The 11,958-nt window shown below is 61.0% G+C and overlaps 1 protein-coding gene across 3 annotated transcripts in view; it reads left to right on the top strand.

Annotated features, from left to right (window-relative positions):
• The first annotated feature begins 2,438 nt into the window (after positions 1 to 2,438).
• The window catches only part of Col18a1 (collagen type XVIII alpha 1 chain), an 89,138-nt gene continuing 79,618 nt past the window's right edge, over positions 2,439 to 11,958 (top strand). For all 3 annotated transcript variants that reach the window (XM_048346080.1, XM_048346079.1, XM_048346078.1), the window contains exons 1-2: positions 2,439 to 2,510; positions 2,707 to 2,804. In XM_048346080.1, the coding sequence (XP_048202037.1) occupies positions 2,500 to 2,510; positions 2,707 to 2,804 (109 nt within the window). In that variant the 5' untranslated portion in view covers positions 2,439 to 2,499. The remainder of the gene's footprint in view (positions 2,511 to 2,706; positions 2,805 to 11,958) is intronic.

Raw genomic sequence — 11,958 nt, 5'->3', positions numbered from 1 at the left:
GTGCCGGGCAGAGGTGCCCACGGTGGTGAGGACCCCCCCACCCCCGCCCCGGTGTCAAGCAGGGCTCTGCTCCCCAGGGCAGCTCGGTATTCATGAGGAAGAGGAAGGATTCGCGAAGTGTGTTACCCCGGCACGGCCGGAGGGCTTATTTTCCTGTACGCAGTATTTTCTGCTTTGCTTTTCTACAGCGATCACATCTTATTTCTATAAAGGAAAACGTAAAACCCTAACAGGAGAGAGAAGAACACGACGTGGAAGGAGAAGCGCAAGCTGGGCGGCGCTGACACACGCCAGGCTGTCTGGTCTGACAGCAGGAAGCTGGAAGGCACTCTTTACCACGGAGGCCCTCAAGAAGAATCTTCATATTTCTGGAAAAGCAGCCGGGCCCGCTCTGCCTGCTGCATGCCTCTCCCCCGCCCCCCCCCAGCAACCTCCCAAATATCAGCTTGCCTTTCTCTGGGCTTCCGACAGAGAAAAGGGGGGGGGGGGAAGCACCGAGGGAAGAGGTCCACCTCTCCTGGTGGGCTTGGATCGGTGTGACTGGCAGCTTGTGCCATGCTGCGGCCTGGGAGCCGCCGGCAGGCCCCAGGGCCTGGCTCTGCACACTTGCGCAGGCAGGCAGGCAGGCAGGCAGGCAGGCATCTGATTGAAGATTCAATCAGGTTGGGTGGGGTGGAAGCAGGAGAGACCTGGAGGGCAGGAGGAGATGAAAGGCCCACTTCAGATGCCTCACCTGGAGCTGGGTTGCCAGACAGACACCACTTAACAGACGGTCCGTGAGCCACAGGAGAGCACTGTGTTAGGACCCAGGGCAAGCGCCATGCCTGTGTGAACACCCTCACAACTGTGCACGCATGCACACGACAGACACATGTACACACTGCACAATCACAGACAAACACAGCAGGCATAGACACACAGACACACACAGAACCACACCACACATGGACACAGACACACAGACTCACCCGCCCCACTGCACAAATGCTTGCTAGGTTTCCACCCCCCCCCCCATCTGAAGCAAAAGTTTTGTAAATACAACAGAAGGATAATTTCTATTCCACTGAAAAGTGTGGGTCACAGTCCTCTGAATTGCCTTCTTTTCACTTGGACCAGGCTCTGGGGTTGGAGGCAGATGACTTGGGGATACGGGCAGGGGGGCAGGCAAGATTGGACAGGCCCCTGGGTCTGGGGCAGGATCCGGCCTTTGAAGCCTGGAATGGGGAGTGTGATGTGAGCAGATCAGGATTCCAAGCAGCTCCTGGGCTTGCAGCTGGAGCAGGGGCAGGCAGAGGGAGGTGTGCAGAGCAGAGGCAGGCTAGGTCAGGGCCCCCAGCGGGCGGCACAGAAAAGGGGGGAGCAGAGGGCCAGGAATGGGAGAGAGGAGGCGTGGACGCAAATGTGGGGTGCCGAGCTGAAGCTGGGGAGCCGGGGAGGAGGACTTGTCTCTAGGTGATGGGTGGGTGGTGGGTAGGGAGGCCCCGGCAGCTGGAGAAGCAGGAGTGACCGGAGACTCTGGGATCCTCGGTGGCTCACCCAGGGGCAATGAGGATGCTCCAGGATGGGGGCCTTAGGGCTTGGGAGGTCCTGGGTCCTGCCTCTGTGGGGGAGGGGGGGTCCTGTCCGGGATGGACAGGCGATGGACACCAGGGTCTCTGGCTGGTGGAGAGGCCCCACCAAGTAATGCCGCTGGGACAAGCAGCTCAGGGCCTTGGCCAGTTGGGGGTTCAGGAGTGCAGACCAGGAGGAAATCGCCGGGTGGAGGCAGTAGACAGGGAGAGGAGCTATTGACACCCAATGGAGCTCTGGGGGGCTGAGCTAGTGTTCTCCCCAAGTCGCTGGAGCAGCGGGGAAGGTCTGAGGTCCGGCTCTGTACCGTGGACGCAATGGGGGCGCTGCTCTCCCAACACTGGACTGGGCGGGCCGGCAGGGAGCTGCCGGGGGCCGGGCTGGGCGAACGTGGGGAGCCGGGCGCGGGGCAGCGCTGCCCAGGCCGGGAGCCCTGGGAGCTGCCAGGCCCCTGGGTGTCCAGGGCACGCCCGACGCCTCCGGGCAGAGCCCAGCCGTCCAGCCTTCTGCCCTGTCCCCTGTCCCCTGGTGCGGGACCTCCCCTCTGCCCCTCTGCGCCGGCCTCCCCTCTGCCCCTCGGCCCCTCTGGCCTCAGGCCGCGGCGGGCACCTCCCTGAGCGGTCCAGATCCCGTTCTGAGCCCCGACCCCACGTGGGGCCTCGGAAACTCCGGGAGGCGGCGCCGGGAGGGGAGGGCTGGGATGGGGGGGGCGGCCCCGGGCCCCCGGATTCCAGGCCCTCAGGGCGGGTCTCTCTGCCCCAGTCCGGGCGGGGACTGTGCCCGTCACTCCGCCCAGCACACTGTCCCCGCCCCGCCCGTCCGCCCGCCCCGCCCCGTGCCCGCCCGGCCGGGCCCCGCGGCCGCGGCTCTGAGCGCGGTGGGCAGGCAGGCGGGCGGGCTCCCCGCGGCGCACGGTCCGGCCTGGGGAGGATGGCGCCGAGGTTCGAGCGGTGGGGCCGTCGGGCGCGGGGCGGGGGGCGCGGGGCGCGGGGGACGCGGGGCGCAGAGTGGGGGGCGCTGGGCGCAGAGTGGGGGGCGCGGGGCGCAGAGCGGGGGGCGCGGGGCGCTGGGCGCAGAGCGGGGGGCGCGGGGGGCGCGGGGCGCACGCGTTCACTCGCGGTTGTCGCCCGCCCGCAGGTGGCCCTGGCTGCTCCCGCGGTGGCGGCGTCCCCTCCTGGACGCGCTCGCCGCCTTCGTCCTGCTGCTGGGGGTCGGCGCGGCCGCGGCGGAACCAGGTAAGACCCGGCGGTGCGGGGTCTCCGGGTCCGCTCCCCGCGCGCTCGGCCCCGGGCCCGGCGCAGGTGCCGGCGGCGGCGGCGGTGCGCGCGCGGGGTGCGGGCGGGGCCGGAGGAGCAGCCGTCCGCGTCCCGAGCCCCCCGACCTCGGCGGGCCCGCGGGGCGGGGGGGGGGGGGTCGGTGCGCCCCGGGCAGCGCGCGGGCCCGGGACCGGCGCGGAGGCGGGCGGCGGCGCAGGGCTCGGGGGCCCGCGTGGCCCGTCCCGGCTCCTCCGGGCCCTCGGGGTCCTCCCGGCGGACCCTCCCCGGCCTCATCCCGGGCTGCAGGGCGGCTGCGGGGGGCCACGAGGGCTTCAGGGGCTCACTGCGCACGGACGGGGCGCGCCGGGTCGGCGTCCGAGTTTCCCACCTGTGGAGGGGGAACCGCACCCGGGCCGCCCGGGGACCCCCCGCGGCCTGGCCCGCCTTTGTGCGCAGCTCCGGCCCCGGGCCTCGTCCCCGCGCCCGCCCGCCCGCCCAGCCGCCGCGGTGTCGGGTTGCGCGCGGTCCTTTGATGCCGCGGTGCGCGGCCCGGCTTGGGAACAAAGCTCCCGAGTCCGTTGTTTCTCGGGCCCACGCTGCTGCCTGGCGGGGACCCGCGCCCGAGGCCGACCTGCGAGTCTCCGGAGCCGGCTCCCGGCCCGCACCGAGCGGCCCTCCAGTCCCGAGCGCCACACGCCCAGCCCCAGGAGGGCCGGGCCGGCCGCCGGGCCCCGCCCGCGCCCCGGTGATGGAGGGTTTCACCCCGGGGTGCCATCTGGTGCGCCTGTCCGCGAAGGATGCGGTCCGTGCCTGAGCAGGAGGTGCCACCTGCCGCCGTGTCCCTGGCAGCCGCCGCGTCCTTGCCTGGGAAAGATAAGGGAGAATGGAACTCTTTTAGGGAGAGAGAAGTAACTTGTTTCATTGTTTCCAGCCGGCTTACTCAGCCGGCTAAATGCAGAGCGAACTCTCTAAAAAGTAAATCTGGAAAGCGCTTGGGGTTTGGGTAGCCAAATGAACCACTGATTTGTGTCAAGGAAGGGGGATGAGGGGGTCGGGAGGGATCTCAGGGCCCCCTCCCCGATCGCAGTGGCCCAGGGCTGTCCCCTCCGCCCGGGGGGCAGGGCAGGCCAGCTCCCCTGCTGGCTTTGTAAGCCTGTGGCCTCTCTGATTAGCAGCGGCGACAAAGGACAGGGAAGATGCTGGAGGGCCCCGGACCCAGCCCTCTTAGATGACTTGTTCTGGGATAAATTGTGATGCGGTAAGGTTTGGTGAGATGAAAACCTAAGAGCTAAGGGGGGGGGGGGTAGGGGGGAGAGCTACAGCTCAGAAGCGGCCTGTGGTACCTTTTGTCTCTGCCCTCCCTCCTGCCCAGGCTGCGGTTGGGGCTTTGGCCCCAGCCTCCAGTGCTCCGGCTGGAAGGCCCCGCGGAGGAGCCCCAGGAATGCGGCTCTTCTGTGTCCTGGAGGTTAAGCAGGAAGCCTCTCAGCGGGGCAAGCAGGCACCGGCCCATCCCCCAGCACTGCCCAGTTCCAGCCCCTCTGGGCTCGGGCCAGAGCCTGGATCCCAGTTATCTCCTGGATGAGGGCTGGAGAGCTGATAGGCACGGAATCCCGGCTGAGCGAGGGCGGTGGGTCTGCCCTGGACACCTGTAGAATTCGTCCTCAGGAATCAGAGCCGAGGCCCAGATGCCTCAGCTGCACGTTTTCTCTGACCTGAACTCCATGCCTTTCCCTGATGTCTGTGCCGGCTTGGTTTTCGGTTTAAGGACCGGTCTCTCAGATCCAGCCTTCTTGAGTGGCAGGCGGTGGGTTTCCCACCCAAAGCGCCAGTGCGCCTCCCGCACTTCCGCGACGGAGCTCTCTCACCGTGGCTTCACGGCCCTGCAGCTCCCCAGCTGTGGGGGTGCCACACGGCCATTCCCTCTGCCTTGAAGGTCACGCCTGGGGCACGCTCAGGATGCCCATGGCCACAGTGGAAACTGACCTCGCCCTCCTACCCCCGAGCCTGGTCTCCCCATCTTCCCATCCCCGAGCCTGTCTGGGTCGTGGTCTCCCTGTCAGACTCCATCAGCTCCCCTGTCCTGCTTCTGGTCTGGGTCCGCCCAGAGGAGGGTCCCTGCCCCCCCCCGCCTCCCCCCCTCCTCGGGGTCCCCTCTCACACTTGTTGGGGCAGCTGCAGGGGTTAGGTGTTCATCAGTGCCCACCGCCTGCCATCTTGGCCACACAGCCCCTGGTGGGAAGGAGCTCCTGGGGAGTTTTCTGGATTCACATGCAAAGACCTCTAAGATAGTTTTGAATTTCAGCAAAACTTGTTTTTCAGGGTACTCCTGTTTTCCTTCAAGGTGAGGGGGGAGAGGGAAGGCCCTGGGCGAGGAAACCTAGAAGGACTGAAGCGACTCTGCGGGTGCTGCCCACCGCTGCTCCGGGAAAGCAAGGCGCTGCCTCCCTTGCCGCGTGAAAACAAACGGTGCACGCACCGTGCATGCACACGTGCTCGTGCCAGACACAGGCACATGCCTGCACGCCTGGGCGTGCGCACGCATTCCCAGCGGTGCGGTGCGTGTCGCGCGTGTATGCGCACACACACGTGCACGAGTGCGTTCTCGGGCGTGCCCACACGGGCACACGGATGGGCAGCCTCCATAAAGGGAAGCGCGCCTCACACTCACGTGTAAGCGTGTCACACATCTGCGCGCACAGGCAGACTCACACCCTCAGGCCCCCTCTCCATTGGTATTTTGGGCAAGGTCTGTTTCCCGGGGTGCTGGGGGACCCAGGGGCCGTAGAGGATGACCAGCCCTTGGCCTTGTGATTTCAGTGACACCCCTACCCCAAAACTAGCTTGTGTGACACAAGCACGGGCTAAGAGTCGCCACCCGGGGACACTTCCCCCCCCCCCAGGTTCTTTAGGCCGAACTGTTATCCTGGGGTGCTTCGCATTGGTGCAAGACGGACTGATGGTGCAAAGCTTGACATAAAACTCCCAGGCCTGGTGCCGGTTTGTACGTAAGTCAAACCCTGGGAAAATTAAAATGCACGTTTAGTGTTCCATGAGATTAGCAAGTGCGGTACATTTTGAAATGTGATGGCCCCGAAAGATAATGGACCATTTGAGAGCCCCCACCACGAGCCCCGTGGGCCATGCTACTGTCCGCCCCCCCCCCCCAGGTCATCTCTCCCCTCTGGAGCCGGTGGCCTCTTGGAAGGGTGAGGCGGGTGTGGGCCCTCCCGAGGCGTCAGAGGCTGGGGGTGGCCGTGCCTCCCGTACCCAGCTGCCTGGGTGCAGACTCCACTCTGCCGCCGGTGGCTGCCGCCTGCATGGTGGGTTTCTGTACTTCCCGGGTGGTGGTTTGTGGTCGATGTTGTGTTACACTCTGTCTCTGCCCTACAACGAACTCTCCTCGCCACGCTCCGTGCCCACAACGCCCTGTCTTCCCCCCTTACGTGCCACCCCTTGGGGGGTGTGCAGCCCCCCAGCCGGCTGGAACTTGGCTCGTTTTTGTTCTTCGACACCGCCCATGCCTCCTGGGCAGAGGGAGGGGGCGGGTAGTCGGCTGAGGGGGTCACGTCCGATGATGGGGCTGAGATGCCACGGGATGCTCTCGATCGTGATGCGCTGAGTCAGATGGGACGTGAGGCGGCGGGTGCACCCTCCCCGGCCTCACACAGGCCAGGCAAGCCCGGGCGTGGCCCTCCCCTGCTCCAGCCAGGGCCGTGGAGCCCAGAGCTGCTTGCAAGCCCGTACGCCTCTCCGGAATTCTGTGTTGGCAGTCGGGGTCACTCCTGGGCTGATGCCCCGTGGCACCTCGCAGGTTTGGGGTGTGGTGCTTGCGATGAGGCACGGCAGTCAGAGTGCCTGGGCTGTGGTGGCCAGTGGGGCTCTCCGTCACCCCCAGTTTCTAGAAGATTGGCCCTGGGGATGCATGAAGGAAGAGCCGGTCCCGCCGGCAAGGCACCGGCGTGTCAGTGCTGACCTCTCCGGGGAGTCCCCAGCAAAGGTCGGCGGGGACTGCGGGGAGACAGCTGTGCCCGATGATGGGTACGGAGGTCTGGCTTTCAGTTCTTAGATACTCGTCATCCATCCGCTCACCCACGAGCAGAAACACTGGTCTGTTGTGCCCACGCGTAATTAGCTGCAGTTGGGCCCCCCACTTTGAGGCCGAGCTTGGAAGTCCTTCGGCGGTGGCACGTCTTGGCTGCAGGGTCCCTCTGTCTGCGAGGACCTGCCGGCACAGGGTGCCGAGAGCCGACGGCGGCGGAGCGGAGCTGGAGAGCGCACCCGAGCCGCAGGCCTGGCCCGGCCGGCCGGGGTCTGGCGCTCGGGCTGGGTGAGGGGCTGCCGAAATATTCAGCTGCTCCTGAGGCCGCGCTGGATGCGTTCTGAAGACCCAAATCCGGACACCCCCGTCAGGAAGCTTAATTTCGGAAGGGATCACATGGACGTGGCTGGGGTGAATGTTTGCCTGGGCACCTTCAGGGCAGGCTGCGGGGGGGGGGGGGTTGAGGGCGCTCTGGGCAGGCGGGGATGGGGGGGGCGGATTGAGGGCGCTCTTCAGGCCAGCAGGCAGAGTCCCAGCCGGTCCAGCGGGCTCCATTGCCAGTTGAGACCAAGGAAGAAGGGGTTAAACCGAGACGACCCCCCCTTCTCCTGAGGCCTCCTTGTCCTGGGCATGCCGGGTGACCCGTGCTGACCCCAGACACCTGGCCTTGTCCAAGAGCCTTATGTGGGCAGGGGCTGTGTCTGCGCTGAGGGCCAGGAGGTCAACACCCGTGCAGCCCCAGGTGCCCGCGAGCAGGCTGCCCACGGCCCGTGGCCGGGGACAAGCGGGCCACGGCGGGGAACAGGCCTGCCGTTATCTCGGAGGAGGCAGGGCGCCTGTGGTCTGGGTTCCATCCAGCTCCGTGTTCTCACGGTTCTTATCTCGGATGCTCCCGGCAGATTGGAGCTGAGCGTGGGGGCTGAGGTTGGGGCCTTCTGGAGGAGATGGGGGCTCCAGGTGAGAACTGCTAGCTTACAGGGGGCTCAGCCTGCACCAGGCCTGGGTGCGGGCAGGCCCCCCTTTCGGAGCCCCGCCGGGGGAGTGGCTGCTGCTCCGTGTTAACGGACTGCCCACTTATCCTCTGCAGGGGCCCTTCCCACGGCCCGCTTCCTTCTCGGGCCTTCCCAAGCCTGGCCTTTTCTGCCAGGGCACTGCGTTTTCCACTGCTTTCTGTCTGTGAATTTCACTCTGAATGTCCAACAGTTTGCCTGTTACCCTCTTGAGGACACTTAATTGAGGATGTGGTATTTCTTTTTGTTTGTTTGTTTGCTCATTAATTTTATTGATAAAGTATTTGGCCTGTAGTTTTATTAATGGTAAAAGAACACATAGAAAAACACAGTACAGAACACTTTAAAGCGACAGTCTAAATATGAATAGCAGAAATACAACTTGATGCTCCAAGTCAAGAACTGCCAGAAACTTTTGAAACACTTTCTCCCATATTACTGAGTAGTCAAGTTCCTTCTGAAAATGCCATTAACTTTAACACAAAGCATTTCAAGTTTTAACAGTTTAAAACTTTACCCTGCATTATGCACTCTATATTTGGTAATGCTGATATTTCACATTTTAGGCTCTTTAGTAGCTCTATAACTGTATCTCATCATGGCTTTAACTTACATTTCTCTGATAGCTAATAAACTTGAGTTTCTTTTAATTACCGTTGATTCACATAGTATTCTTGTCAGTTGTCTTGACTGTTTTTCCAAGTTTTATTTTTGGTTGTTTGCTATTCTGTTCTTACTATGAATGATTTCTATCTACAGTTTGTAGATCTCTAAATTTTACCTTAATGACTTTCAAATGTGCACTTAAAAAATTATGGACTTTACATTGATGTCATATCTTGTCATTCTGTGTGTTTTTTCTTCTTTATTGTCAAAGTGAAATGCAGAGGGGTTATAGTTCCTTATGTAAGGCAAGTACATTACTTATCCAACTCGTTACCTCCTCCCTCATTTTTCCTCCATCTCCCCTCTCCCCAGTTCCTTCTCCCCCTGAGTTGTACGGTTGGTTTACACCAATTGGTTTTGTAAGTATCATTTTTGCAGTGGTTTGTCTTTTTGTCCTTTGCCTCTCATTTTTGGTATTCCTTCCCTTCCCTAGTTCCATTACATGGCTATACAGTATCTGGGGTATTAAGATCAGTTACATTGATAGCAGGGGTTAAAACCATGGAAGGGAATATGAGAGAACAAAAGTTACGGTTTCACATGGTATGTTGAAATTAACTACAGCAATGATACACCACTTATTTCCATAACCTGGAGTTCATTTCGCTTAGCATTATCTTATGTGTTCATAGGGGCATAGCTATTGAGCTGTTGTGCTCTTCTGCTATGTCAATCCTAGATATGTACTACTTATTCCCTATGAGGGAAACCAGAGGGCTTATGTTTCTTTGGGTCTGGGTCACTTCACTTAGTATGATTTTTTCCCCCAAGTCCTTCCATTTCCTTACAAATGGGGCTTTCTGATGGAGGCATAGAATTCCATTGTGTATATGTACCACATTTTCCTGATCCACTCATCAGCTGTGGGGCATCGGGGTTGGTTCCATATTTTAGCAATGACAAATTGTGCTGCCATGAACACAGTTGTGCTGGTGGGTTTTGTGTGGTCTTGCTTGTAATCTTTTGGTAGATGCCCAAAAGTGGGGCTGCTGGGTGGTAGGGGAGCTCTATGTTTAGCCTTCTGAGGAATCGCCACACTGCTTTCCAGAATGGTTGAACAAGTTTGCATTCCCACCAACAATGCAGTAGGGTTCCCTTTTGGCCATATCCCCTCCAGCATTTGTTTTTGTTTTCCTGATAATGGACATTCTTACTGGGGTAAGGTAGAATCTCAGTGTTGTTGTGATTTGCATTTCTTTCATGGCCAGTGATGTAGAGCACTTTTTCATGTCTTTTGTTCATTCTCATTTCCTCTTCAGAGAAATCTCTTTTTAGGTCTTTAGCCCATTTGTTGAGAGGCTATGGTATTTCTTTCTTTTTTTTTTTTTTTCCTAGTCCTGGTGCTTGAACTCAGGGCCTGGGCACTGTCCCTGAGCTTCTTTTGCTCAAAGCTAGCACTCTACCACTTGAGCCACAGCCCCACTTCCGGCTTTTTTTTTTTCTCTATTTATGTGGTGCTGAGGAATTGAACCCTGGGAGGGCTTCATGCACTTTAGGCAAGCACTCTACCGCTAGGCCACCTTCCCGGCTCCGAGAGGATATGGTGTTTCTTAATGCATGGACTTGTTTCCCCCCTTCTCATGGCTTCCAACACACCCCTCACCGCCAGGGTGGCCAGCGCGGCCCAGGATTCGGGGCTCAGTGGCAGGCCTGTCTGTAGCTTCTCCTGCACGGTGACACTGACTTCACACAGCCCCTCAGCAGGACCGGTGCCACCTTCCTCCTTCTGCCTGCTGTGTATTTGTTACATACCTGCGGAGCTGGGTGCCGGTGGTTCCCACCTGAAACCCCCTAGCTACTCATAAGATGGAGATCTGAGGATCACAAAGCAGAAAAGGCCCCATGAACCTGATCGCCAATGAACCACCAGAAAACACGAAATAGCACCGTGGCTCAAAGTGGTAGAGAGCTCACCTTGAGCTGAAGAGCTCAGGGACAGCACCCAGACCCCGAGTTCAAGCCCCACGACAACTATGGGGAGACTCCTGGGAGAGCCAGGCGCCTTGCTCCAGGGAGGGGCTTTCCTTTGCACGAGTGGAGTCCAGGGCAGAAATCCCTCTGGGGGGCTTGGAGGAAAACACCGGGCTTCCTTTCCATCATGTCACTTTGGCTTCCCACCGGAAAGGAGAGCCACGGTCGGTCCTCATTGCTGCTGACCTCGGGTCTTTCTACCAGCTTTGTGTGTGTTTACCTCTGAGCGTCCAAGATGTAAAGGCCCCTCTGCTGTCTGCCAGGGTCCCTGTCCCTCCCTCCGCCAGGGCTGCCTGGGCCGGGGGACCTGGCCCCTTGCGGGTCACGGCCTGCCTCGGCAGAAACCCCAGGACCAGATTGTGAAGGCAGCTAGGACGTTCCCGCATGGACCGGAGAGGTGTGGATGAGGCCGGGGGGTTCAGGGCAGGGGCGACGGCCGTGAGGTAGGCCCCAAGCGAGCTGGGAGAGGTGTTTTCTAGGTAATCATCACCTAGCCCGGCAGTTCTGCCTCCGAGGGACTCCACCAGAATCATCTGTGTTCGTGGCCACTCAGAGCCTCTCAGAGCCAGAGGCGTAGACTCTGCCCCGCTTCTCACGCTGGCTGTGACCGCTGGCTTACTTCCCTGGGCACCGCAGCCAACCCAGGACTTGCTGGTCGGGCTGTGGTGCTCCCACCCCCGGCAGGAGTGCTACTCACGAGCTCTGGCTAGTTCTGGTCCCTTGTTGCCAGCCCTGTGGGGTGCACTTGGTGCAGGTCTCCCGTTCTCCCCCCCCCCCCACCCCCCAGCTGCCAGGGTCTTCCTGTTTTCTGACTGAAGTGTTGTCAACCCCAAGGAGAGTGCTTGGTGGGCAGTACAACCGTTCTTTGTAAATGTTTGGGAGATTTGGAACAGCAGAAGAAAACCAGCAATCCGCACGCCACCTTTCCTGTCACGGTGAGAAAAGTCTGAGGTTTGGCAGGAAAGCGGCTGCCCAGGGCCGGGACTCTGGCCCGGGCCTGCTGGTGAACAGCTCCGCCCTCCGCCACGCTCTGAAGGAAGCAGGGGTAGCAGGTGTCGGGCAGATCTGCTTCCCAGAGAGAAAACACAGCCACCTCGGGGAGGAGAGGACAGACAGCAGACCGTTGTGACAGCCCCCTCGCTGCGCTTCAGACCCATGGCCCTGCGTGTCCATGCTCTCCCCTCCAATCAGGAAGGGTGAACATACATTCCGCGGTCGACACTTGCGTGTGGTCTTATCAAGTAGTTGTGCAGATATCGCGGGACGAGGAGGAAGAGGTGAGCCACAAGGTGGAGTTGGGAGCGGGTGTGTGTGAGGATGGGAGGCTACGGATGGAGGCGTGAAGGTACAGGGTGGGGGTCGAGCTCTGGCCTCCCTCAGTTTCCCCCGCGGGCCGTCTGCGTCTCCCCGGGCATCTGCAGGGACGGGGGCATGGTGGCTGGTCGCC

The sequence above is a fragment of the Perognathus longimembris genome, chromosome 5, assembly GCF_023159225.1.
Source record: "Perognathus longimembris pacificus isolate PPM17 chromosome 5, ASM2315922v1, whole genome shotgun sequence".
Lineage (NCBI taxonomy): Eukaryota > Metazoa > Chordata > Mammalia > Rodentia > Heteromyidae > Perognathus > Perognathus longimembris.
Note: the sequence above shows the minus strand (reverse complement) of the source record. Positions and strands in the feature narration are given on the sequence as shown.